Source organism: Ambystoma mexicanum, chromosome 6q (genome assembly GCF_040938575.1).
Source record: "Ambystoma mexicanum isolate Mex_15411 chromosome 6q, UKY_AmexF1_1, whole genome shotgun sequence".
In the NCBI taxonomy this organism is placed as follows: Eukaryota; Metazoa; Chordata; class Amphibia; order Caudata; family Ambystomatidae; genus Ambystoma; species Ambystoma mexicanum.
The window spans coordinates 874,051,757-874,074,357 of record NC_090937.1 but is presented as its reverse complement, the minus strand read 5'-3'; the positions used below and the strand labels follow the sequence as shown (position 1 = coordinate 874,074,357).

Below are 22,601 nucleotides of genomic sequence, written 5' to 3'. Positions count from 1 at the left end.
AACGGAGGCAACTATCCATCCTGTGGGTACCTACAGTCCACTATACAGGCCCTGGGCCTATCTGACCCATATGGAGGAAATGCCCTGCTTACCAGCCTACCCACCATCGCCACCCTAGAACCAATGAGAAGCATCCTTTCACGCCACATCCATTCTCATGGAAGGTGCTGCAAATGGAACCACATAATGCCCACACACACCCACCAAACGTCTCTAGCTACCCCTATAAGCATGAATCGCATTCAAAGTCCACCTATCACCTGCAAGCTGTCAGCATTCATGCTTTCTCCTAACTGCAGGTGGTCACCAGATCACCAGAAGCCTAGACCTGGCTACACAAGAGCAGCAGAAAACAGAGAACCAGCGAACAAGCGTTGTCAATCTGCTTCAAGAATGTATAGCCTCATACCCATCAACATCAGTGTCACTCCTACCCCCAATCAAGACCTTCCGTTCCCAGGTGCAGCGTCTTCACACCCCTTAAGATACACCTCCAAAGCAACCCTGTCCTTTCCACCCCCACATCTCCCCTTAGCACTGTTGCATGTTTATTTTGTATTTCTCCAGCATGGGGTCTGGCATGGATTCACATGCTCATGAATATTCCCCGTCAGGCCGGGAATCCTCGATAAAGAAAAAATCAGTTTCAGTTTCACTTCTGAACTGTCTTTCTACTAGTAACCAATCACTGGTCTCTGGGTAATACTGCCCTCTTCCTAAGCCCCTCCTCTGGCAGCCGTCTTCAGATTTTTACCGCACGTTCAAGTGTTGGGAGTCCTCGTGCTTTAGCTCTCGAGCTTTTACTGCGTTTTGCGTTTTTTCAGGGAGGTTTATCTCTTTTTTTCGGTCAATCGAGCCTCAAGCTCCACCGTTACTACTCCGATTAACGGGGACCCGTTTCGGAATTTTCTACGCCCCTCAAGGGTGAAGTTTTTGTCGAGCTACGCTTCTTGGAGGATTCCAGAAGACCTGAGGCCTTCCATGGACATGGCCCAGGACAAGGGAAGCTCCGCGCCCGGATCCAAGCTGTTCAGGAACTGCCCTGGATGCGGTTTACAGAATGTGTTCAAGGAGGATGAGCATTCGAGATGTCTCTACTGCCTTCATGAGGACAAGACGCACGTGGAGAAGGACTGTGCGTTTTGCAAGAACCTATCGGAACGGACCATAAAGGATCGTCGTTCCCGCCTCGCCAGCTGGCTGGAGAAGGGCCAAACTAGATGAGAAGAAAAGATCTGAGCAGTCTTCTAAGTCCTGTGAGGGCACCCCGGCGACGGGGCCCAACAGAAGGCCAAGCACCGCAATTCTGCGGGCACCGGGAGTGCCGAAAGGTCGGGCTCTTCGGCTTCCAGGCAGGGCGCACCTTCCAACGCTCTGGTTGGGGGAAGAGGAAGTCCGAGAACCCGGGTAAGCTTCTGGAGAGGCCCCGGTCGATTTCGAAGGATTCAGCTGAGGGGGAGCGAGGCAGTGACCCTCCCCCCAAGGTGAAGGCCCCAAACGCATCCAAAGTGGTGAGGGCTTTGATTCACCCGGCGAAGGCCTCTATCGAGGGAGACGCAGCGGCCCTGGTGAAGCCTGTGGGGGCTACACCAGTGGAGGCGACCTCGGGCCCAGAGTTTCCCTGCCCCCTGCAGAGGGAAGGCTCTTTCCAGCCCATCGACAAGACCCCGTAAAGACCCCGGCGGAAAAAGAGGGGCGGTGGCCATTACGGACACAGATTCAGCCTCTGAGGAGGAGCTGGTGGAAGCCGTGAAGGACCTCAACGAGAGGTTCGAGAAGGTACGATCCCACGGGGGAGATCCCGAAGAAGTGATCGAAGACAGCGACGGTGGCACCGACGAGGCCCCTGTGGAGGAGCAGCCACCCCTCCCGTCGGTGGCATTGCCCGAGGAACAGAAGAAGGAAGGCTTACTCTATCAACGGCGAGAGGCCAAGAGAAAGACGGTCCTCGCGGTACCGTTGCTCGCCGATATCTGGGAGGAAGGACTGGCGGTACTGAAGAACCCGTCCACGACGCCTGCCAAAAGGGATCGGTACGAGATGTACCGGGTCCCAGACGCTGCCCCCTTGTGCCTCAGGGCCCAACCGACATCAGACTCGGTCATCTCCGCAGCGGCCAAGAAGAAAGCGGTGGGAGCGACGGCATCAACCTCTACTTCCCCACCCGACGGCGAGGGAAAGAAATTGGACGCCATGGGGCGACGAGTCACCTCGTCGGCAGCAACGACAATTAAGGCGGCCAACACCCTGGCGATTGTGGCCCGTTACGACATGGAGCTATGGTACAAGCTAGCCCCCCTGCTAGACTTTCTACCGGACGACAAGAGGGCGAGGCCCTAGAGATTCTGCAGGAAGGTGAGGTGGCGTTGGGCCACGCCATAACGGTGGCAACGGACATTGCCGACACCGGGTTTCGCCAGTTAGGCAACGGTGTTTGCCTTCGACAACGAGGTTGGCTCAAGGCGACAGACTTCCGTCAGGACGTGCAGACCAGGGTGTTGGACATGCATTTCGACGGCAACAACCTGTTTGGGAAAACGGTGGATGAGTCGCTGCAGGCCATCAAGGCCGACACAGAGACAGCCCGAGCTCTGGGAGTCCTTGAGCAACGACGGCCCTTTCGGAGCCCTGGAGGCAGACATGGGGCTTCCAAAGGATCTGGCGGTGGCTCCTCTACTTACCGCCAGGCGGCCTGCTCCTCATCACAGGAGGCCTACAGAGGTCGCGGGAAGCAAGGAGGGTCTTGTCGCCGTTGTCAAGGAGGCAAGACCACTTCCAAGCAGGACTGAACCGGCCGCTGCGTCGGACCCCCAGTGAAGCACCCGGTGGGAGGCCGGCTAACTAAGTTCGTCGGTGTGTGGAAGTCCATCTCCACTGATCGTTGGGTGCTGGATGCCCTGGCCCACGGGCACACCCTCAAATTTCAAAGGAAGTGTCCCCACATTCCTCCCGTGGCCAGGAAGGAAAATCACGTCCCTCAACTGCTGTTGGAGGTAAAGGCGATGCTCAAGAAAGGGGCCATCAAGCTCGTCCCCAAGAGGCTCCGGGGCTCCGGAGTATACTCAAGATACTTCCTCGTCAGAAAGAAGACAGGCGGCTGGCGCCCCATCCTGGACATACGTCGGTTAAACAAATACATCAAGGCCCAGAAGTTCAGGATGGTCACCCTCCAGCACCTGCTGGGACAACTGGAGGAGGGCAACTTCCTATCGTCGCTGGATTTGGAGGATGCTTACTTCCACATCCCCATTCTAAAAGGTCACAAAGTTCCTCCGATTCATAGTCCAGGGACGGCACTACCAGTTCAGAGCTCTGCCGTTCGTATTAAAGTCGGCACCCAGGGTGTTCACCAAATGCCTAGCACCAGTGGCGGCGCGGCTGCGCTTGCAGGGGATCCACGTCTACCCCAATCTGGATGATTGGCTCATCCGGGCAAGGACAAGAGAACTCGCCGTCGAACATACAGCAAGGATCGTACAACTCCTCACGGAGCTGGGTTTCTCCATCAACTACCCGAAATCCCATTTGGTCCTGTCGCAGGTGGCACTGTTTCTGGGAGTGAAGCTCAATACAGTGGAACGATTGGCATCTCCGTCTAAGGAAAGGACGAAGGCCATCTTGGGCAAGGTGCAGCGTCTGCTAACCACTGACGTAGCCAGGGTGAGATCCATCAAGTCTCTCCTCTGAATGATGTCCTCATGCATCTACCTAGTACGCCTGTGCAGGCTACGGATGCGCCCTCTACAGGAGTTCCTCGATGCCTGCTGGATGCAAGCGGCGGGCAGCTTCGAAAACAGGATCCCTTTCGACAAGGCTTTCCATCGAGCAATTCGGTGGTGGGGCATCCGTGCGCACCTCACTGCGGGAACGGATTTTCAGACCCCGGCACATCAGGAGACGGTGACGATGGACGCCTCCCTGGAGGGATGGGGTGCACACACCGGAGATCTCCACGCAAGAGGCCTTTGGCTCCCGGAGGAGAGGTCTCTCCACATCAGCATCCTGTAGCTCCACGTCGTGTTCTGGGCACTCAAATCATTCCTCCCGTCCCTCAAGGGCAAGGTCGTGAGGATCTTCACCGACAACACCACCACAATGTTCTACATCCGGAAGCAGGGAGGCACCAGATCCCCAGCCCTATCCAAGGAGGTCCAGGATCTGTGGCACTGGGCCGTCGCCCACGGGATGTTTCTGGTTCCCTTCCATCTGGCAGGAATAAAAAAAAATACCATCGCCGACTCACTCAGCAGGGAGCTGCGCTCGTGCCACAAGTGGGAGCTACGCCAGGATCAAGTGGATCAGCCCCCCCACCAATCCACACCTGATAGAACCACCTTACCCTTCAGATTTAACCACCTTACCCTTCAGATTCAGTAAAATCTCGATCCTTGAGACAGAGAAAATCATACTCTCCCTAAAACTGTCAAATTGCAAGGGAGGCAGCTGCCTGGCCTAAATTATAAAGGCTGCAGTAGAGACCTATACCCGTTCATCTCTAAGCTTATTAACGCCTCCTTCAAGACAAACACAATGCCTAACAAACTTAAAGAATCCTGGGTTCTCCCACTGTTAAAAAAACAAACACTAGACCCCTCATCCCGACCAACTACAGACCCATTACTACAGTCCCATTCTTACTTAAAATAATCGACAGAGTAGCTTACCTTCAAATTCAAGACTACCTTGAAGCTAACCACCTATTGGGATCACGTCAATCTGGCTTCCACCCTCTACATGGAACGGCAACATCCTTAATAGACCTTAAGATTCAAATCGAAGAGTTGAAGGATAATGGGAAAACAGCTATGCTACTCCTCCTTGACCTATCTGCAGCCTTCGATCTGGTGGATCACGCAATCTTATGCAATCACCTCAGGTCAGCTGCCCATTTCTCAAGTGATGCCATAACCTGGGTCCAGTCCTTTCTCGCAAACCGTACAATGAAAGTCTTTACTCCCTCAGCCTCTGCTGAGCCCATACAAACGTCCTGCGGCATACCACAGGGATCCTGCGTCTCACCTACTATGTTTAAAATCTTTGCTAAGCCCCTGTTCGACAAGTTGGACAGATTGGGCGTCACCTACACAAATTATGCAGATGACACCCAGATCCTCATTCCACTTTCGGGCAACTTTCTTAAGGACACGGCCTTGGTAAACAAGATAGAACTCCTCATTCAGGCATGGATGGCATCCCCTGGCCTCTGTCTGAATAACGACAAAACTGAGATACTGATCCTAGGTTCAGAGACTAACCTAAAAAAGACTCAGCCCCAGTTATGCCTCCTTCAATATTGACAGCAACTCTATCAAGATGATGCCCGTAGTTAAAACGTTGGGTTTCTACCTTGATTCCACATTAACCCTTAAGAAACAAGTTAACTCACTAGCATTCTCAACTGCTTACAGACCATTTCTCTCTGAAACCAGCTGCATTACCTTGGCTAAAATATGTCCAAACTGGACTATTGTAAATCTTTAAATTTAGGCGCTAACAAATACATCATTGACAAAATCCAAAGGTTGCAAAACAACGCCCTAAGAGCAGCCCTGAATATCCCCAACAGAGACCACATCTCCAAATTTAGAAGAGATGTCCATTGGTTAAAAATAAACGACAGGATCCTTCTTAAAACAGCTTCACTTACGTCCAAGTGCCTGAACAACATAGCACCACCATATCTCACAGAAAGAATAAACAGGAGAACCTCAACGAGATCTGTCAATGCCCACCTCCTAGAGATTCCTAGATTCAAACGAACCACAGCTGGTTCTAGCTTCCCGGTCAATGCAGCCTATCCTGGAATGCACTCCCTGTAGACATTACAACTGAACAATCTTACCCTAAATTCAGCCGTAACATGTTAAATTGGTTACAAACAAATGACCGCTAACACCCACCCTGCCTCACTAGGACTGCACCCGATACTTACTACCTTATCTCTGCTCCACTTCTATTTTGCTGCCTCTTGGTAGTTTCGGCCTACGGTTCTACCACACTTACTTTACCTGTTACCCACTGCACTACTCTACTGTATTATGTAATATGTGATCTGTAGCACCACGCCCTCACTGTAACCTGTAAGTGTTAGCAAGGTATATCTCTGTATGTCTGTACCCATTGCATTTGCTGTAACTGAGCTTTAAGTATACTTGTCCTGTTGCGCCCAGCTACCCAAGGGTTCGGTGCGCATTACCAAATAAATAAACAAACACACACTGTGGGCTCCCCGCATTGCAAACCGTTTTACTAGTTTCTCCATTGCTGTCCCTGAATGGCTGCTGTGTGCCTGACGATCTTTATCAATGGCTGCGGAAGACCTGCAGTGTCCTCCAGCGGAGCCCTCAAGTCTCCTGTGGCCATGCCTAGGAAGGCGATCCAGTCCTGTTTTTGCTTGGCATTCTGGGACTTGTCAATTTTCTAAATTCCACATGATAAAGAAAAATAAACTTAGCCCCAGAATCCAAAGGGGAAAGAAAACAGGCACTCGATTGGCTTCTCATGCATGGCCACGGCAACCTTGAGAGCTCTGCTGGAGCTCCAGTCCCCACTTGCCTGTAAGGCGGCATATTCTTAGTGTACCGTATCACGCTCTCACATCTTGGGCCACTCTATATGTGCTCTGCAATTTAACTTGTTAATGAATGACCTCAACTGTTTAATAATTTGTTTTAAACTCATCTGTTTTGGTTCTGAACATAAACTTGGACCTGAGAATGTAAAAACCCTTTTTACAGTACACAGGCTTTCTTGCTTCTTTTATAAGCCGCCAACTGCGTACAGTCACTTGGTAGATTTCGAAGAGGAAAGGAGGGGGAATCGAAGAAAAAAGGCATGAGGGAAGAGGGTCTGATCATTCACTTCCTTGGTGGATTCCAAATCAGTTGGGTTGAAAGGGGGGCGGCGGAGGGAGTGCTAGTATATAACAAATCAGCTTATACACACCCCCAACCGGGTCAAGGTTGAGTGCATGGTCAGAGGAAGAAGAAAAGATCGAGAGGACACAGCAAGGGGCACAGCGGACCGAAATACAGAGTTCAATGAGGTCCTGCATGTTATTTCAAAATGCTCAACATAGTCCTTTGAAAGAGTAAGACCTTTTTGAACTTGGACCTTCGATGGTAAAAAAAATGTACGCCGTCTTTTGTACAAAAAAACACATCTGTGGTTTAACAAAATGCTCAGTTTGTTGCATTTGTAGACCCTCTTCTTCATTAACATTTGCTTTGAAATCAATGATTCCCTTTCCCTGGCAGATCTGTTATTTGAATGCTGGTCCCTGGACGTTTTCCTTTTCTCCTTCCACATCTCCCACCTGCTCCTCGCTCACAACACCCCTCCCCTATGTACCACTGGGCATCAATGCTTCCCCCGCCGCCTCTATAATCCAGCAGCGGGAGTGGGGAAAACGCAGCGTGTATAAAACCTGGCGTTCCGCAGGAGTGCAGGGTCCCACAGGAAGTTCCTTACACAACGTTCCTGTCCGCAGTTTCCGGCACCGGCAAAAGATGGTACTACAGGTGACATTAAGCCCCTCTAGGTCTTGGCTGGCATTTCGCCCCCAGGGTCCCTACTCAGCCCCTTTTAGGCCAAAATGGGCATGGCTCCCTACAGGTGCACGCTTTTGTCCTGTGATCACATCTGAACTTCCCCCAATATTCACATGCCACCTTCTCCAGTGTTCACCTACCACCTCTGTTATGTGTTAGCTTATCCAGCCTCCACAGAGGTCACATAAGTCTACATAAGTCTACATTTCCTCTCCAGGTCCACCTGCCAACTTCTTTTCAGTGTTCATATTCCTATTCCTTCCCAGAGTGGTCTAAACTGGCCTTCTTCTCTTGCTATTAATGTTCCATCTCCTCCTCTCAGCATCCACACCCCGCCTTCTCTTCGGGCTTTGCACCTGTCTGAACTCCCTCGTAATCTATATTCCTCCTCACCCTCTTGTGTTCATGTTCCACTCCATCCCCACCATGTCCACCGCACCAGAGTCCCAAGCCATAGGTGAAGTCCCGATTATCCCCACCGCTCGCATCATTCTTCCGACCCACAGCGTTCCTCTCCCTGCTCCTACCATTGGTGCCCACTCTCTGCATACTCCACACAGTATGAACGTCCCGTTCTCACAGCGTTAGTCTTACTCGCCCCGCCCACTATATCCACATGCCTGTTGCTCTTCAGTATTTGCATTCCACCTCCTTCCCACATTTTCCTAATTCATCTTTCTCCCCACATTCAAGTGCCCACATCCCCCTACTCAGTTTTACTCCAACACTTAGCTGCTGTTTATATGCCAGTTAATGCTCTGTTGTTTCATCCCATCTCCTCCTCATTGTTAAAATCCCTCTTCCTCCTTATTGTTTGCATCCTAACCCCTACTGCCACCTTCTCTGCCCTGTATCAAATCCCTTCTCCTCTTCCCAGCATAAACACCCGACTTCTGTGCAGTGTCCCAACCCCACACCCACCTCCTAATGTTCACCTCTCTCTTCACTGAACCGTTCACACCCAACTCTTCCGCGCCGGCGTTATATTCTGCCTACCTAGTTTTATACGTCTTACCACGTGGCTTCCCTGTGGTGTTCACGGTCCACCTCAGGCTGATCTACCCAAGAATGAACCTTTGCGTGGAAGATCTCTGGTTTTGCCACTCAAAGCTCTAGATGCCTTTGCACCAGTGGGACAATAACCATTATAATCGGGTCGGAGGGAACAAGGGAACAGTATGCACTTTTTCAAAGTTGGCTTTTGAAGAGGAGGATATGGCAGGAGAGGAGGACTAAAAACTGCACTTCAACTGTGGCATGCAGGAGCACACACATTGGTCATTCAAGCAGCACTTGAAATATGGATGATGCATAATCCGTTCATTAGCAATGATCGCCCCTGATAGAATTTGAATTGCTATTTTGGATTCCCAGTCAAGTTTGTTTCTTGTACATCCCCTTTCCAGCTGTTTTCCAAATGTGCTTCTTTTAGTGGTCTTTCAGTTTTCAGATACTCTGAGAGGTAGCTCAACCTTTCTTTGTTTTCCTCTCCCTTGCTTTCCTGTGTAGCTGCCATACACAGCCAAGAGCGGCCAACTGCAGCAGTGACCCCGATTCAGGCGCAGACATCCACGTGCCTGCTTCCTACAGCTTCCTCCGCACCCCATCATCAGCCTTCTTGCCAGCAGCTGCAGCCCCAGCTCTCAACATCTGCTGCTTACCTGGCTTCTGCGGTCAACGTCAACAGGTCGACCATTCCAATGGCAGGTTCCACGGCCTCTATGAACTGTACCAGTGGCACTTCGGCATCGTTTGATGGAGACACCTGTTGGCGAGGCACACCAGCCTCTCTGGAAAATGCTTTATCTGCTGCAAATTCAACAACCATCAAATCGGACAAAGACAGCAAGGTGCGGACTGCTCTTTGTTTACTGAAGATAACCGTTTTATGCATAGGCCTATTTAGTTATGCACTGGGCGTGCTGATGGTATCAGACCATCGATTGAATTGCTTGGTGCCACTCACTCAACACCATTTTTTATACTAAGATGCCACTGAATTTTAATCGCAGGATAATACATTATTTGTGATCTTAAACCTAGACCTAGGGCCTCATTCTGAGTCGGCCAGTATGGTAAACAAGTGCTGGTGTAAAGACTGCCACTATACAAGACTGGCCAACTCCGGGTTTGCTGGTGGCGCACCTGGGTTATCTCCAGGTGGAGGTAAACCAGGTGCCCTACGGGCAAAAAAGCAAATCCTCCCCCGTCCCCCCATGGAGTCCTATGGGGATTAACACGGTCCCGTCCGGGTGCTGGAAATGGTAACCGTTTTATGCATAGGCCTATTTAGTTATGCACTGGGCGTGCTGATGGTATCAGACCATCGATTGAATTGCTTGGTGCCACTCACTCAACACCATTTTTTATACTAAGATGCCACTGAATTTTAATCGCAGGATAATACATTATTTGTGATCTTAAACCTAGACCTAGGGCCTCATTCTGAGTCGGCCAGTATGGTAAACAAGTGCTGGTGTAAAGACTGCCACTATACAAGACTGGCCAACTCCGGGTTTGCTGGTGGCGCACCTGGGTTATCTCCAGGTGGAGGTAAACCAGGTGCCCTACGGGCAAAAAAGCAAATCCTCCCCCGTCCCCCCATGGAGTCCTATGGGGATTAACACGGTCCCGTCCGGGTGCTGGAAATGGTAACCTTTGCTGGTATCCTGGCGTCTCTACCGCCAGGATACCAGCATAGTTGGAATGAGGCCCATAATCGGTATAATATACCTAATTCCACCTTTGCCCACCACGCAACAAAAAATGATTAAGTAAATAACCTCATATGCTGGATCATGAGAAGAAAACGTATATTAAAGTAATATAATTCATAAACTCATCTGGGACCGCAATTCCTTAAGTACAGGTAGGGGGAGGGTAAAATGGAGGGCTTCAAACTGACCCATACCCTAACATTGGAGAGGGGCTCTCCACCTTACTTCCCTAAATCTAGTCACTTACACGCCACACTAGCAATGAAAGTACTGTAGGTTTTACCACATCCAAAGTGATATAACTTTGAAATCAGGACGAGAAGGAAAAACACAGCTAGAAAGGAATGCCACGTGTTGAGGGCACTGTTCCCAAACTATATTGTATGATATTTAGATTGCATTGATAGGCCTCTCTCCCACTATACAGGTCTCCCAAATTTAGCGAGAGTTCAAGCCCCAAATTGCACCTTGCGCCATTCAGATTACGTTGATAGGCCTCTCTCCCACTATACAGGTCTCCCAAACTTAACAGGGACTCTGCTCCGCAATTTTTGAATCGTAAGGATTACAATACTCCTTAGGGTCCCACCACACGAGACTCTAGAACATAGTCAGAATTAGTCTCAAGCACAAACTAAGCCTAACCACCTTAACATACTCCTAGTGAGGACCAGACTGCGATAGAATAGTTCTACCGCCCTCACCCCTTTCCGAGAGACCTACATAGGCAGAACTGAACTTTGACCTACACCCCTGATGACAGTACGCTCAGCACCAAAACACCATCAGACAGCGCTTGAAGGATACAGAAACAGACCCTTTGGAAGAGCAGACGGCACAAAAGCACCCAAGGCTACCAACACAAGAAGAAATACCAGCACTCCCAGCACAAGACACAGCAGCCAACCACTCAACCGGCACCTCCGCACTGAGCACCAAAATGCCCCGAACCAGAAGGGGACGCAGAAAAAGGGCACATACAAGGCCGCACTGGACACAGGCACACAAATCCAAACTACCACCGAAGCAACAACCTCAAATAGAGGAAACACAACACCAAAAACCAAAACGACCAGAACAAAATTCCAAAGGGAAAATTCCTTATTTCACACCATACCTCGCAACAACCCAAGAACCAGGATACCCCAACGACACAGACTTCAAGACACACAAAGAACATCCCGAGACAACCAGGAAAAAGATGGGAACACCCAAGAAGAAGGTGGCCAGAGTCCGACCCCATCACCCCATACATCACAAAAACAGGACACCCTCAACACCCACGCCATTCCGGACATAACGATGACGAAGATCTTATAACCAACATCCCAAACATGAACCTAACTGACCAATTCAACGAAGAAGAAGCCTTCACGGACCTTCACCTAGCCAGCACAAATGGAGAAGCAACACCACTGAACAGCCAAGCTTTCAATCTAGCAGACCGCTTGAATGAAGATGCAGCTTACGCTGATCCTCATACGCCCTCCTACAATGAAGATACAGCCTTCGCTGATCCTCATCCACCCCAATCAATGCTAACAATGATGCACCGCAACCAAACAACCACAAACCAAAACAAGGAACAACCAACAAGCAAAACCACACCAAAAAGATCCACTGCAACCTCATCAATGCAAGATCAATGTCCAAACATGCCACGGAGATATACAATCTGCTCTGCGACAGAAGGATTGACCTCCTATTTGTAACAGAAACTTGGCTAGATGACAACTACAAGATCACCCTCAACAACTGCTTGCCTGAATACTTCAAATGCGTCCAATCAAACAGAAAAACCAAAAGAGGGGGAGGGCTGGCAATCATTCACAAGGAACACCTGATATCAAACTTGAAGACCCACTAATCATCGATAAATGTGAATCCCTAATCGTACGTCCAGCAGTAACACCCAAAACAAACTTGAAATTCGTACTAATATATAGACCACCAACGTACGATGCAACCTTCGTAGACTCCTTCACAGAAGCAATCAGCGTCCTAGCCATCAAACACAATCACCTGATAGTCCGAGGAGACTTCCACATTTGGTTTGAAGGAGAAAGCACGACCATACAAAAATCACTAACCAGCCAACTAGCAGCAATGAACCTACAACAACTAGTCAAAGGAGCAACCCACTCGGCATGGTGTACACTTGACGCAATCTTCGCTAACAAACTACTCCTCACCACGGCACCCCCAATTCAAATACCCTGGAGCGACCACCTCACCATCCCCTTTGTAATCAAAACGACCAAGCTAGCAATCAACCAGACAAATAGCGAAAAACATGAAAAGAAATTGGAGAACCATCAAAACTCCAACCTGAATGAACTCCTGGAGCTAAACAAACCACACCCAACACTCATGGAAGAGGATGACCTGGACAACAATTTAACCCTGCTGCATTCCTGGATTTTAACTACTATAGACAACATCGCCAAAGAAAAGCCCTTTGCTTCTTCTAATAAACGGTCAATGGCAAAATGGTTCACTCCACTACTTAGCACCATGAAAAACGAAGACTAGAACTTGATTGGAGAAAACAAAACGATGCGGCGAACAAACTGAAATTCCTACAACACTACCGGGCATACAAAAAGGAAATACAAAAAGCAAAGAGGAAACAATTAGACAACTGAATCTTCGAAGCACCAAACACCCAAAAAGAACTCTTCAAAATCATAAATGAAATCAAAAACCCTTCAGGATGTAACAGCACACCAACTCCGTCCTCAAAACTTTGCAATGACCTCGCAGACCACTTCAAAACAAAATCACCAACATCTAACAAACCATACAAAGCAGACCGTCTGATCAGACCACGACCCCTACCTACACCCAGGAGGAACACCCAAACAAACTACAAAGCTTTCCAGAAATATCAGTGGAGACATTGATCAAACTGGTGAATGAAAGCAATAACTCAGGGTCCCCCAAAGACCCCTGCCCACCAGACATATACAAATCGATTCTTAAACAAGGAACGGCCATGGAATTTCACAGGAACGTCCTCAACCAATCCATCGCAACTGGGAAAGTGCCACAAGCCTTCAAAACTGCATACATCAGGCCACTACTCAACGATACAGCGGGAAATGTAGAGGACCTCTCCAACTACAGACCCATCTCCAACATCCCGGACACGGCCAAGCTGCTCGAAACATACATATACAAAACAACCCGAGAGTCTATAGAAGAACACAGCCTTCTAGACCAGGCATAAGTTGGCTTCAGACCACTGAGAGGAATGCAATCAGCTCTACTCTCAATGTGCGACGATCTAAAAATCAATGCAGACTCAGACAACAGCACTGCCTTGATACACCTAGACCTATAGGCAGAATTCGACACAGTCAACCATGACACCCTCATAACGAGATTAGAAGGAATTGGAATAACAGACACGGCCCTACTATGGATCAAATCTTTCCTAACAAACAGAACGGAAACCGTATGGATGAAACCCTTCAAATCCAGCCCGTGAGATTCCACCTGTGGAGTACCACAAGGATCATCCTTCTTCCCCCTACTATTCAACATATACCTGTATTTACTGATCAGAATCATCAAAAGCCACGGCCTCACCTGCTACAACTATGCTGATGATACACAAATAATCTTCAAAATACAAGACAACCTGGAAAGAAACAGCGCTAGAAAACTGCCTCTGCGATGTATTCTTCTGAATGAACTCTAACTCCCTCAAAATCAACCCAGGCGATACTGAAATAATGATCGTCACAATAAATGGAGGAGAAAACCAATTCATCCCTTGGCCAAGGGAACTCGGGACAACCCCAGCACCCTCGCAGATTGTAAAAAACCTGGAGGTTCTGATGGACAATAATCTCACGCTAGAGCCACAAGTAACGCTCTACTCAAGAAATGCTTCTTCCTCCTGCGAGCGGCAAAGAGAATCTTACCATTTCTATCGTTCACCATCATCGCCCTCGTCATGTCCAAAGTAGACTGCGCCAATAGCCTATAACTAGGCATGCCTGAACGACTCCTAAAAAAAACTACAACGCATTCAAAACGCGGCAGCCCGACTACTTCTGAAAACTACCCCGAAGAGAACACACCACACCAGCACTGAAAACACTACATTGGCTACCAATAAAACAACGAATAAAATTCAAAACAATGTGCATTACGCACAGAGCAGTACACATCGAAGGCGCTGAGTTCCTAAGAGACAAATTGCGCCTACATCAACCGACAAGAACGCTCAGATCAAGCATGGACATCCGCCTGGAACCGAAGCCCTACAACAAAAGAAAACTAGGAGGATCCTCCTTCTCTCACCAAGCCCCGAAAACCTGGAACGACCTTCCAAAGTACATACGTAACACAAGAAACCACCTATTATTCAGGAAATTACTCAAAACATGGCTCTTCACGTCATAACTAGAAAGACTAGCCACAGGGGCACCGACATAACTAAAAACATCAATGAGCATAGAGCGACCGCGATACACACCGATCAATCAATGGGAAAAGCCGAGGTAAATATCCCACGACATACCAAAGGACCAAACAGGAGACAGTCGCAATACGACCAAAGATAGCAAACTAAGACAAAGACTAGAACGAATCATCAAGAGGACCATGACCTTAACTATTACCTTCCCCAACAGCCCTAAGGACAAAACATATAAAGGGAAAGGAAGCACTGCACCATGGGCCCCAATGCAATGGGTGAGAAACAGAATGTTTCATCACTACACACGGTCCATCAATACAAAGCAGGAAACAATGCCTCGCCACACAAACTACAACTAAACAGTCCCGTGGATGTTCACCCCACGGAAACCAAAGAACCAGTCAGGACAGAAGGATACGAACGTCTGAATACACAAGCTCACCAAGACGGAGCCACTAGGACAACACATCAACATGACCCCGACCCTGAACCATTCAAAGCCTCAACCGACCAGGGTCACACTAGATCACCTGAGAATAGATATCACCCACCCGGTCCCACACCTGAAGATCAGGTTCAGACACACCCACCAATCCAAACTATATTCAATAGGATACAGTTGGATCAGCGTAACGCCACCAAAGTGAGTCAGCCCATGAGGAACCAGCAACATCCCAACCAACAGGTATACAACTCTAACGGAACCATAAGTACCTGAATCAGGATACAGATCCCACTAACCCAACCCTCAATCTTCTGCATACTTAAACCCACACAAAACCACACCACCATCTCTCTCCCAGCAATCCGCACGCACTTTACCACACAGCACCAACAACACATAAACTTCACCGACAGCACTCGAGGCCTTCGCCCGATCCGATACTAGCACTAAAGCCCAGCACTCGGTGCATACCGGGCTCAAGCTGCCAACAGCACACCACTTCTCCCACTCTCCTCCTCCCCTCTTCCCGACTAACCCTACCCAGCCTTCCTGTTTACAGATCCGCCAGAACGCCTGGGGACCAATTCCGTTGGTGACGGTGCCCTATACAAGTACCACTAACATAACTGTACTGCTCGAGTTTAACGTGGCTGTAACCGTGCTCCCGCGTTCTACATCACTAGAGCTGTAGTTCCTCGGTCGCCCATGTCCGGATCAGCTGTGAAAGGTTGCTGCAGGCAAGTGTTCGAAGCTACGTTCTTTCACCATGAATATACTCGTAGGCCATCACTACTAGTATGGTGGGAACAGTAAGCAGTATTTTAAGTACCGCATAATTAGAGTTGGGATTACATGGGATGTTTACACCATGTGGTACATAGAAAGTACTGTGTGTGGTAAATATGGATTATTTAATAATTAGGTGGGATGTTAAAAAAAAAAATATTTAAAATACCACTTTTTATCATTTCCACAACACTTAATAAAACCATTAGCATTGTAACATGACAACATAAAGTAACTGTGCATTAATTTCGGATCTTTCAAGCTAGTCAGTGTGTTCATGCTTAATTTGGTGAGAATTTAATTATCGCTCTTGCAATCAGGACTTTAAACGTTTCGTTTGCGATACCTCTGGCAGACTTGACATACATTCCTCGATACATCAGTAAACACCTGGCTATTTGTTGGCCCTAGATTCGAGTAGATTGTGTTTTTTCAGGGGGGGGGGCTTTATTTAGAGATGATGGCCCTGATCGTGCAACATTTTGGCACACGGGTTGCTTCAAGTCCCAATGCCCACAGATAGATGTGCTCTAACAGGGCCGGGGCTTTTGCACATGCATTGGCCATTGCCTGTGCATTACTACCTGTTGGGACACTGGTGAAATGGTTACAATTGTTTGTTGTCCTCTTAATGTCAAGCCAGCAGTATTGAAGGGTCCATGACCTTGTTGTTATTTGTGTTGGGCTATTTCCTACCCCTTCCTGGATGGCGAGGGGGCTGTCGGGGTGAGGAGATGTTTGAAGATCAGTTCTACTAGGCGTTGGTCGCTATTAGCAATGCTTGGTCTCAACAGCCTCTGTGCTCCACCCTTGCCCGTGGACACTCAGTAACCACGGTACCAGCCAGGGAGGGGTGCCTTATTCTGGTGGCAGGGATTTCGAGTTTATCTTCCAGGCCTGGTGGGATATAAGAGCCCTTGAGCATTGGCTGTACTCTGGCAATGGATGGGAGTGAGTTATGGGGTGAGGAGAGGAAATGGGGGCAGCCATCTTGCCCCAGCTATATGTGAGGCCAATCTGCAGCCTGGATAGCTCCTTGTGCGCGGTCGCACAGGCCCTTCACGCCTCGCAAACCCTTTCATTTCCTGTGAAGTAGGGGAGGATCAATCGCTGCTCCTTGATCTTTTTGGCCTTTTTGCTGCAGCACTGTGTGGCTGCTTGGCAGTCTGTACATGACTGCTATCCTGTTTGTTCATCGTGACTGGAGGCTTGGGGGGCATTTCGGGACTGTCCTATTCTGAAGAACGTTTCAGCCTTCGTGTGGGACACAGTGGGCATGTTGGGGTGGGAGTATGGTTGACCAATTCCCAAGTGGATAGATGCTGAATTAGGGATCGTAAGATGCCTATAAGATGTATACGCGCCTTACAAATGCACAAGAAATAAATAATAAACAAAATGCTTTATGCTAATGTAACGGCAGAGCAGACCTGTTAATAAAACTGTGTATTAGACAGTCTTTAAAAAAACAATTATAAAACATAAGGACGCTGTTGGGGAGACATCTTGGAGCACTTGCATTTCCTAATTAGTGTACCTCTCAATGGTTTATTGCTGCAATATTCAATCATATCATATGTGGCAACAAGACAAGCACATGCAGGTTATTTATAACGCGCCTTGCTCCGCGTAGTCTTATTTCCAAGGCGCGCACGTTGCCGCTGAGCTATCCTCCTGAGACAAATGTGATGTTAAGTATAGTGCTCTGTTAGGAATTATCAAAGAAGCAGCTTGCACTTCTATTTGGAATTGGAAAGATAGAGTCCTGCAACACCGCTGTCTGCCGTATGCATGGCCGGTTCAACAGGAAGGCCATTCTAGGTCACCCCTTTGGGTGACACCAGCAAGGTGGCACAGAGGTATACCATGTTAGCCTTTGAATCCGGGCCCAAAGCATGGTATAATTCCTTATGCTAGCCCTGTGTTGATGAGAGAACGCAGTGTGTGCACTTATGCATGCCCTCACATAGGAGTGAGCACCAACTCATTGAGGGAGCTCCTGTTGGTCATTTCAAGTTTCAGGAAGGTGCAAGCTCGACACTGCACACCCGTATTAAGGGCCACATGCTGCCAACTTTGCATGAGTCTGCTACCACCCGTAACGTTCCTTCATTGGTGTTAGACCATTCTGAAACCTGCGTATGTCCCCTAGGCCGAAGCCAATGACGAGCCATAGGTATTGCAAGCTGCTCCTCGTTATCCTTACTCGGAAACGAGGGTGGCTCCCCTCAGTGCATGTGTGCAAATTACTAACCCACCTGGGGACACCGAGAGAACTCTAGCCATTCCGTCTGATAAAGAAAAGTACCTTGTATGTAAAAAATAAAAGGCTGGTTGAGATGACCAAAGGGGAAGCAAATTATAAGAATGTATGGGTTTTCAGGTTTTTGAGGAAGGTTGCCAGAGAATTCAGAGAAAAAGGCTGTAGTGGAAGAGTGTTCCCAAGACGGTGCCCAAAACCGAAAACAGTCTAAGAATTCATAACAAAAATTGATTAGAGGACCACAGAAAACGAGCTGTGAAGTATGGCTTGATTTTCAAACAAAAATACATGAGTTGCAATTTACGGATGCATTTGAAGGCCATCTGTTGGAAAATGGACAATGCAGAGAGCATTTGGCAAAAGAAACCAAAGAAAATAAGCCCGACGGACGCATTTTGAGTGGCATATAGGCAACTCAACAGATGGCTCGGCAAGCTGGCATTAAGGGAGTTGGTATAGTCAAGCCGGGAGTTCACCAAGGTACCAACCACTACTGCATGAGCGGAATGCTTTGAGCAATGGAAGAGTACGTCACAGCATATCTAGACAATAAAAGGATGATCTGAAAACATCATTGACTTTGTTAATCAATTTCATTTACGGTTCCCAGACAAATCCTAAAAATTTTACCTTCTTGCCAAATCTAGTGGGCAGATTGAACATAGTTGGTGATAAGGGGCACCTCAAAGGATCTTTTAAGAGGTGTAAAGAGCCCAATATTGTAGTCTCGGTCTTTCTTGTTACCCAACCAAAGTTGCATCTCAGAGAGACAAGTCTGGAAGTGAGACAAATTCTCCTGGGGACCAGAAATCCCAATGAACAGTTGTAGATGTTATGTTAAAGGTTCTTATACCGCTAACGGTCACCACCTGCGTGGTCCCTTGGCGCTCTGGCGGAACTGTAAGGCTATAGGATAAGGGGGGGGGTGCAAGTTAGTAGGACTGTGAGGAAGAAAGGGCAAAGGAGCTGTGATGTGCTGGTGGCAGCTTCAGTTCAGTTTACACTGCTCGCTTAGCGTAGGTGTGTTTTTCAGTTGGTAGCTGTCATGTGCTGTTGTGCAAGGCTGTGTGGTTTGTTTTGTTGTGGTGAAGTGTGTGTGGTTTGTTGTGCTGTAGAGATGTGGTTGTGTTTAGGTTCGCATTTGAGAGGTGTATGCAGAAGGATGAGTTTTTTTTTAGTAGGGTTGGTTAGTGGCTGTACCCTATTCAAGCCCCCACTGTTTTGATTGAACGTGGCTGGTGCCCCTTCCCCTCTCGTATATTCTGGTGTGCTACAATTACCACTCCAATGTAGCATGCAGATATGCTGCCCATATCCCTTTCCTCTTAGCTCACCCTGGTGCGTAGCAACCACCACCCTCACTGGTTCCACCACAGGGGCGGGGGTGCACGCCCTGTGCCTCGTGGTCCATCATTTCCAGGATTGGGATGCCGCTCTCTATATATTTATTCCTCTAAGGCTCTCTGTCACTGGTCCAATTAGGTCAGGCCCATCTCTTTCCCCTGTTTCCTGTTTGATCCTCATTAGGGAAGGGTACACCCAAGTCTCCCTCCTATTTGGACGGCTTTCTTCTTTTCTGCACTCCACTCTGGTCTGTCTTACTCCCCAGTCCTCCTTATGGGACGAACGGCTACATTTGGGGCTAACAGCAAATGCAGTGACACCCAGATCTGAGACATAGCAGCAAATGATAGATTATCTGCATATGAATGGAAATGAAAGTTGAATTTGTGGATGATGGTCAACAAGGAGAGATGAGAAAGGGGAGCCCTGGGAGACCCTACAAGTGACCATAGAAGAGGTTTATTTAAATGAGCCCATCTTGGTACCCATTGCAAAGGAAACTTTGCAAACAATGCATAGAAGAGCCTGTGATCCCTGCTAAGGATACAACTGAAATAAGGATATGGTGATCCATTGTATTATAGGTAGCCGATAGGTCTAACATCACTGACAAATGGCCATGAGCCGAGTGCTGTGATAGGTCATCCATGCAGAGACCAGAGCAGTTTTGATTTCATGTCCCAGGCAAAACCCTGATTGCAGAGTACCAGAAGGTGGATATTCTTAACAAAAGAGCCCAGATTTTTGAGTCCCCATCTTCTCGAGGATCTTGGCGATCCAAGCAAACCATGCAATGGGTTGATAGTTGCCCTTTTCCTCAGGGTCTAATAAAGGATTCTTTCTGGAGCGGTGTAATGAGGGCAGTTTATAGGCCCCAAAAGACAATTTCCTGTTGGAGGGATGGGTTAACTAAATTGGTGATACATTCCATCAAAGTAGAGCAATTAAACTGTGCTACTAAGGCAGGTAGTACATCCCAACTGGATCGGGTGGGCTTATGCTCATTTAATAAAGGGAGGACATCATCATCGGATTCTCTGGTGAATACAAAAACAGGCCTAACTCTGAAAACAAGGATGAAGACTCGCCACATTGTAAGCTTTCATAGATTTTATGGATCTCTCAAGTAAGAATTAATTGAATGATGAAGTTGGCTGAAGGACTTTCTGAAGTAGGCAGCGGGACTGGTAACATTTTTAACAATAGAGAAGAGTTTGGCAGGCTTATTAGTAGAAAACTGAATCTCGCCTTGGAGAAAGGTGGATTTGGCTTTCCTAATCCCTGTTTTATATGTGAGTGGTGCTTACCGTGCTTCGCCCAAGTGATAAGGATCTCTCAATTTTCGCCTGATTTTGTGTTTCCTGCGTTACATTTCTTTGATTTTTACCGTTGATGAGAAGCAGGAGTGTGATCGTTTTTAATACCCATCTGGAACAGATGGAGCAGCCTGGTCAACTATCATTTGAGAAGAGGTTGGTAGTTTATATGTGAATGTACCGCTCCCAAAACATCTAAACACATTTATAAAGCGACATTAATAACTTTTAAATAAATATCGAAATGCCTTTTACATGGCACATATTATGTACATGCAGACTGTTTCTATAGTCTGTGACTGCCATCTAGGGGCCCTTTTAATAATTTTAGAATCGTAGTTTTGTGGCTTTTAAATTACTCTTCATTAACTTTTCCCTCTGACCATATTACTTTATACCTACTTTTGCCTTGCTAATACCATTTACGGGGGGACAACCCCCGTAACCCCTGTACCACTTATACCTGTCATTCCTCTTTTTCATCCTCCCCCTTATACTTCTTTTAACTGAGGTCTAATTGGACTTTTTCCCCCAACTCAAACTCAAACCTGCATTAATATATAAATGCCTATATTTTGTTCATTCAGCCACTATTTTTACCCTCTTTTTTTGTATTACATTATTTTTCTGTTCTGTTTTGTTTGTGGTCTTTGTCAACTTGAATCAGATTGCATAAAGGTCCATAAATTGGACCTATTCAAAACGTTTTGATTATTCCGTATGGTTGAATTGAACTAGTATAGTTTGTGAACAAGTCCAGATAAAGGCCTCCTTCACCTATATGGCAAACATCCAGATGTGCGTTAGCGCATAGGGAGGATATCCCCAAGAACAACCACTCATGCAATGGGTCGTTCTATCTCCAGTCCACAAACATACATACTGCGAGGGGTCAGACATGTGAGGCTGACAACTTGGTAAAGGGCTTTCATAAGATACCATTTCATTAACTCAAAGGGGGTTGACAAATGCCTCACTATCCCTACCGTGAAGAGGATTTCCCTACCTATCAAAAATAAACTAAAAATAACACTCTAACAAAAGGAATCTGTCCCTCACACTTATACATACATAGATCAAACGCATAAAGCGAATATATAGCAATTCAAAGGTAACACAAATAACAGTTATGCCCAACATAAACCTGATAACTGTATATCCTTGTAACCTGGGTTAGTTTCCAGTCCCCATATTCAAAACAGGTTTTTCAATCAAAAGTTCAAAATAGGAGAGCTCCGTTTTGTAACCAAGTTCTGCTTATAAAGTTCTTCTTGCTCAAAAGTCTTCCACTTGGACTTTGACCAACAGCTCAACTTGTAGCGAATAGTTCAACTCACTTCGTCTTAGGAAACAAAAATACTTCCACAATTCATCTGTATCAACAACAATGTTTTGTCAGGCTGATTCACAACAGTTCACAAAATACTATGGTGGTCTTTCCACTTCTTCTTCACAGCCTTTAACCACAACTCGGTACTTCAATTACTTCTTTCTGGCCCACACACCTGTCAGGACTACCACTACAAAGTCCCTGCCCTGGTATACTCACCTGCCGGGATTAAAGGCTCCTTATACTACTACAAGTACGTCTGTGACAAATTTGACTTTAAACAGTTTAGCAAAGTCTTTTTGACTTTCAACAACATCAAAATCTGCTACTACTTCTGGGAAAACATGATACACATTGGTGCTGTTTGTTCCACTCTTGTAATTGCCACATGCAATGAAGGTTATATGCTCCTCTCCTCCTG

The 22,601-nt window shown here is 47.5% G+C and overlaps 1 protein-coding gene across 4 annotated transcripts in view; it reads left to right on the top strand.

Annotated features, from left to right (window-relative positions):
- SH3RF1 (SH3 domain containing ring finger 1) overlaps positions 1-22,601 on the top strand; it is a 493,515-nt gene that overhangs the window by 419,350 nt on the left and 51,564 nt on the right. For all 4 annotated transcript variants that reach the window (XM_069631396.1, XM_069631395.1, XM_069631393.1 and 1 more), the window contains one exon: positions 9,060-9,400. In XM_069631396.1, the coding sequence (XP_069487497.1) occupies positions 9,060-9,400 (341 nt within the window). The remainder of the gene's footprint in view (positions 1-9,059; positions 9,401-22,601) is intronic.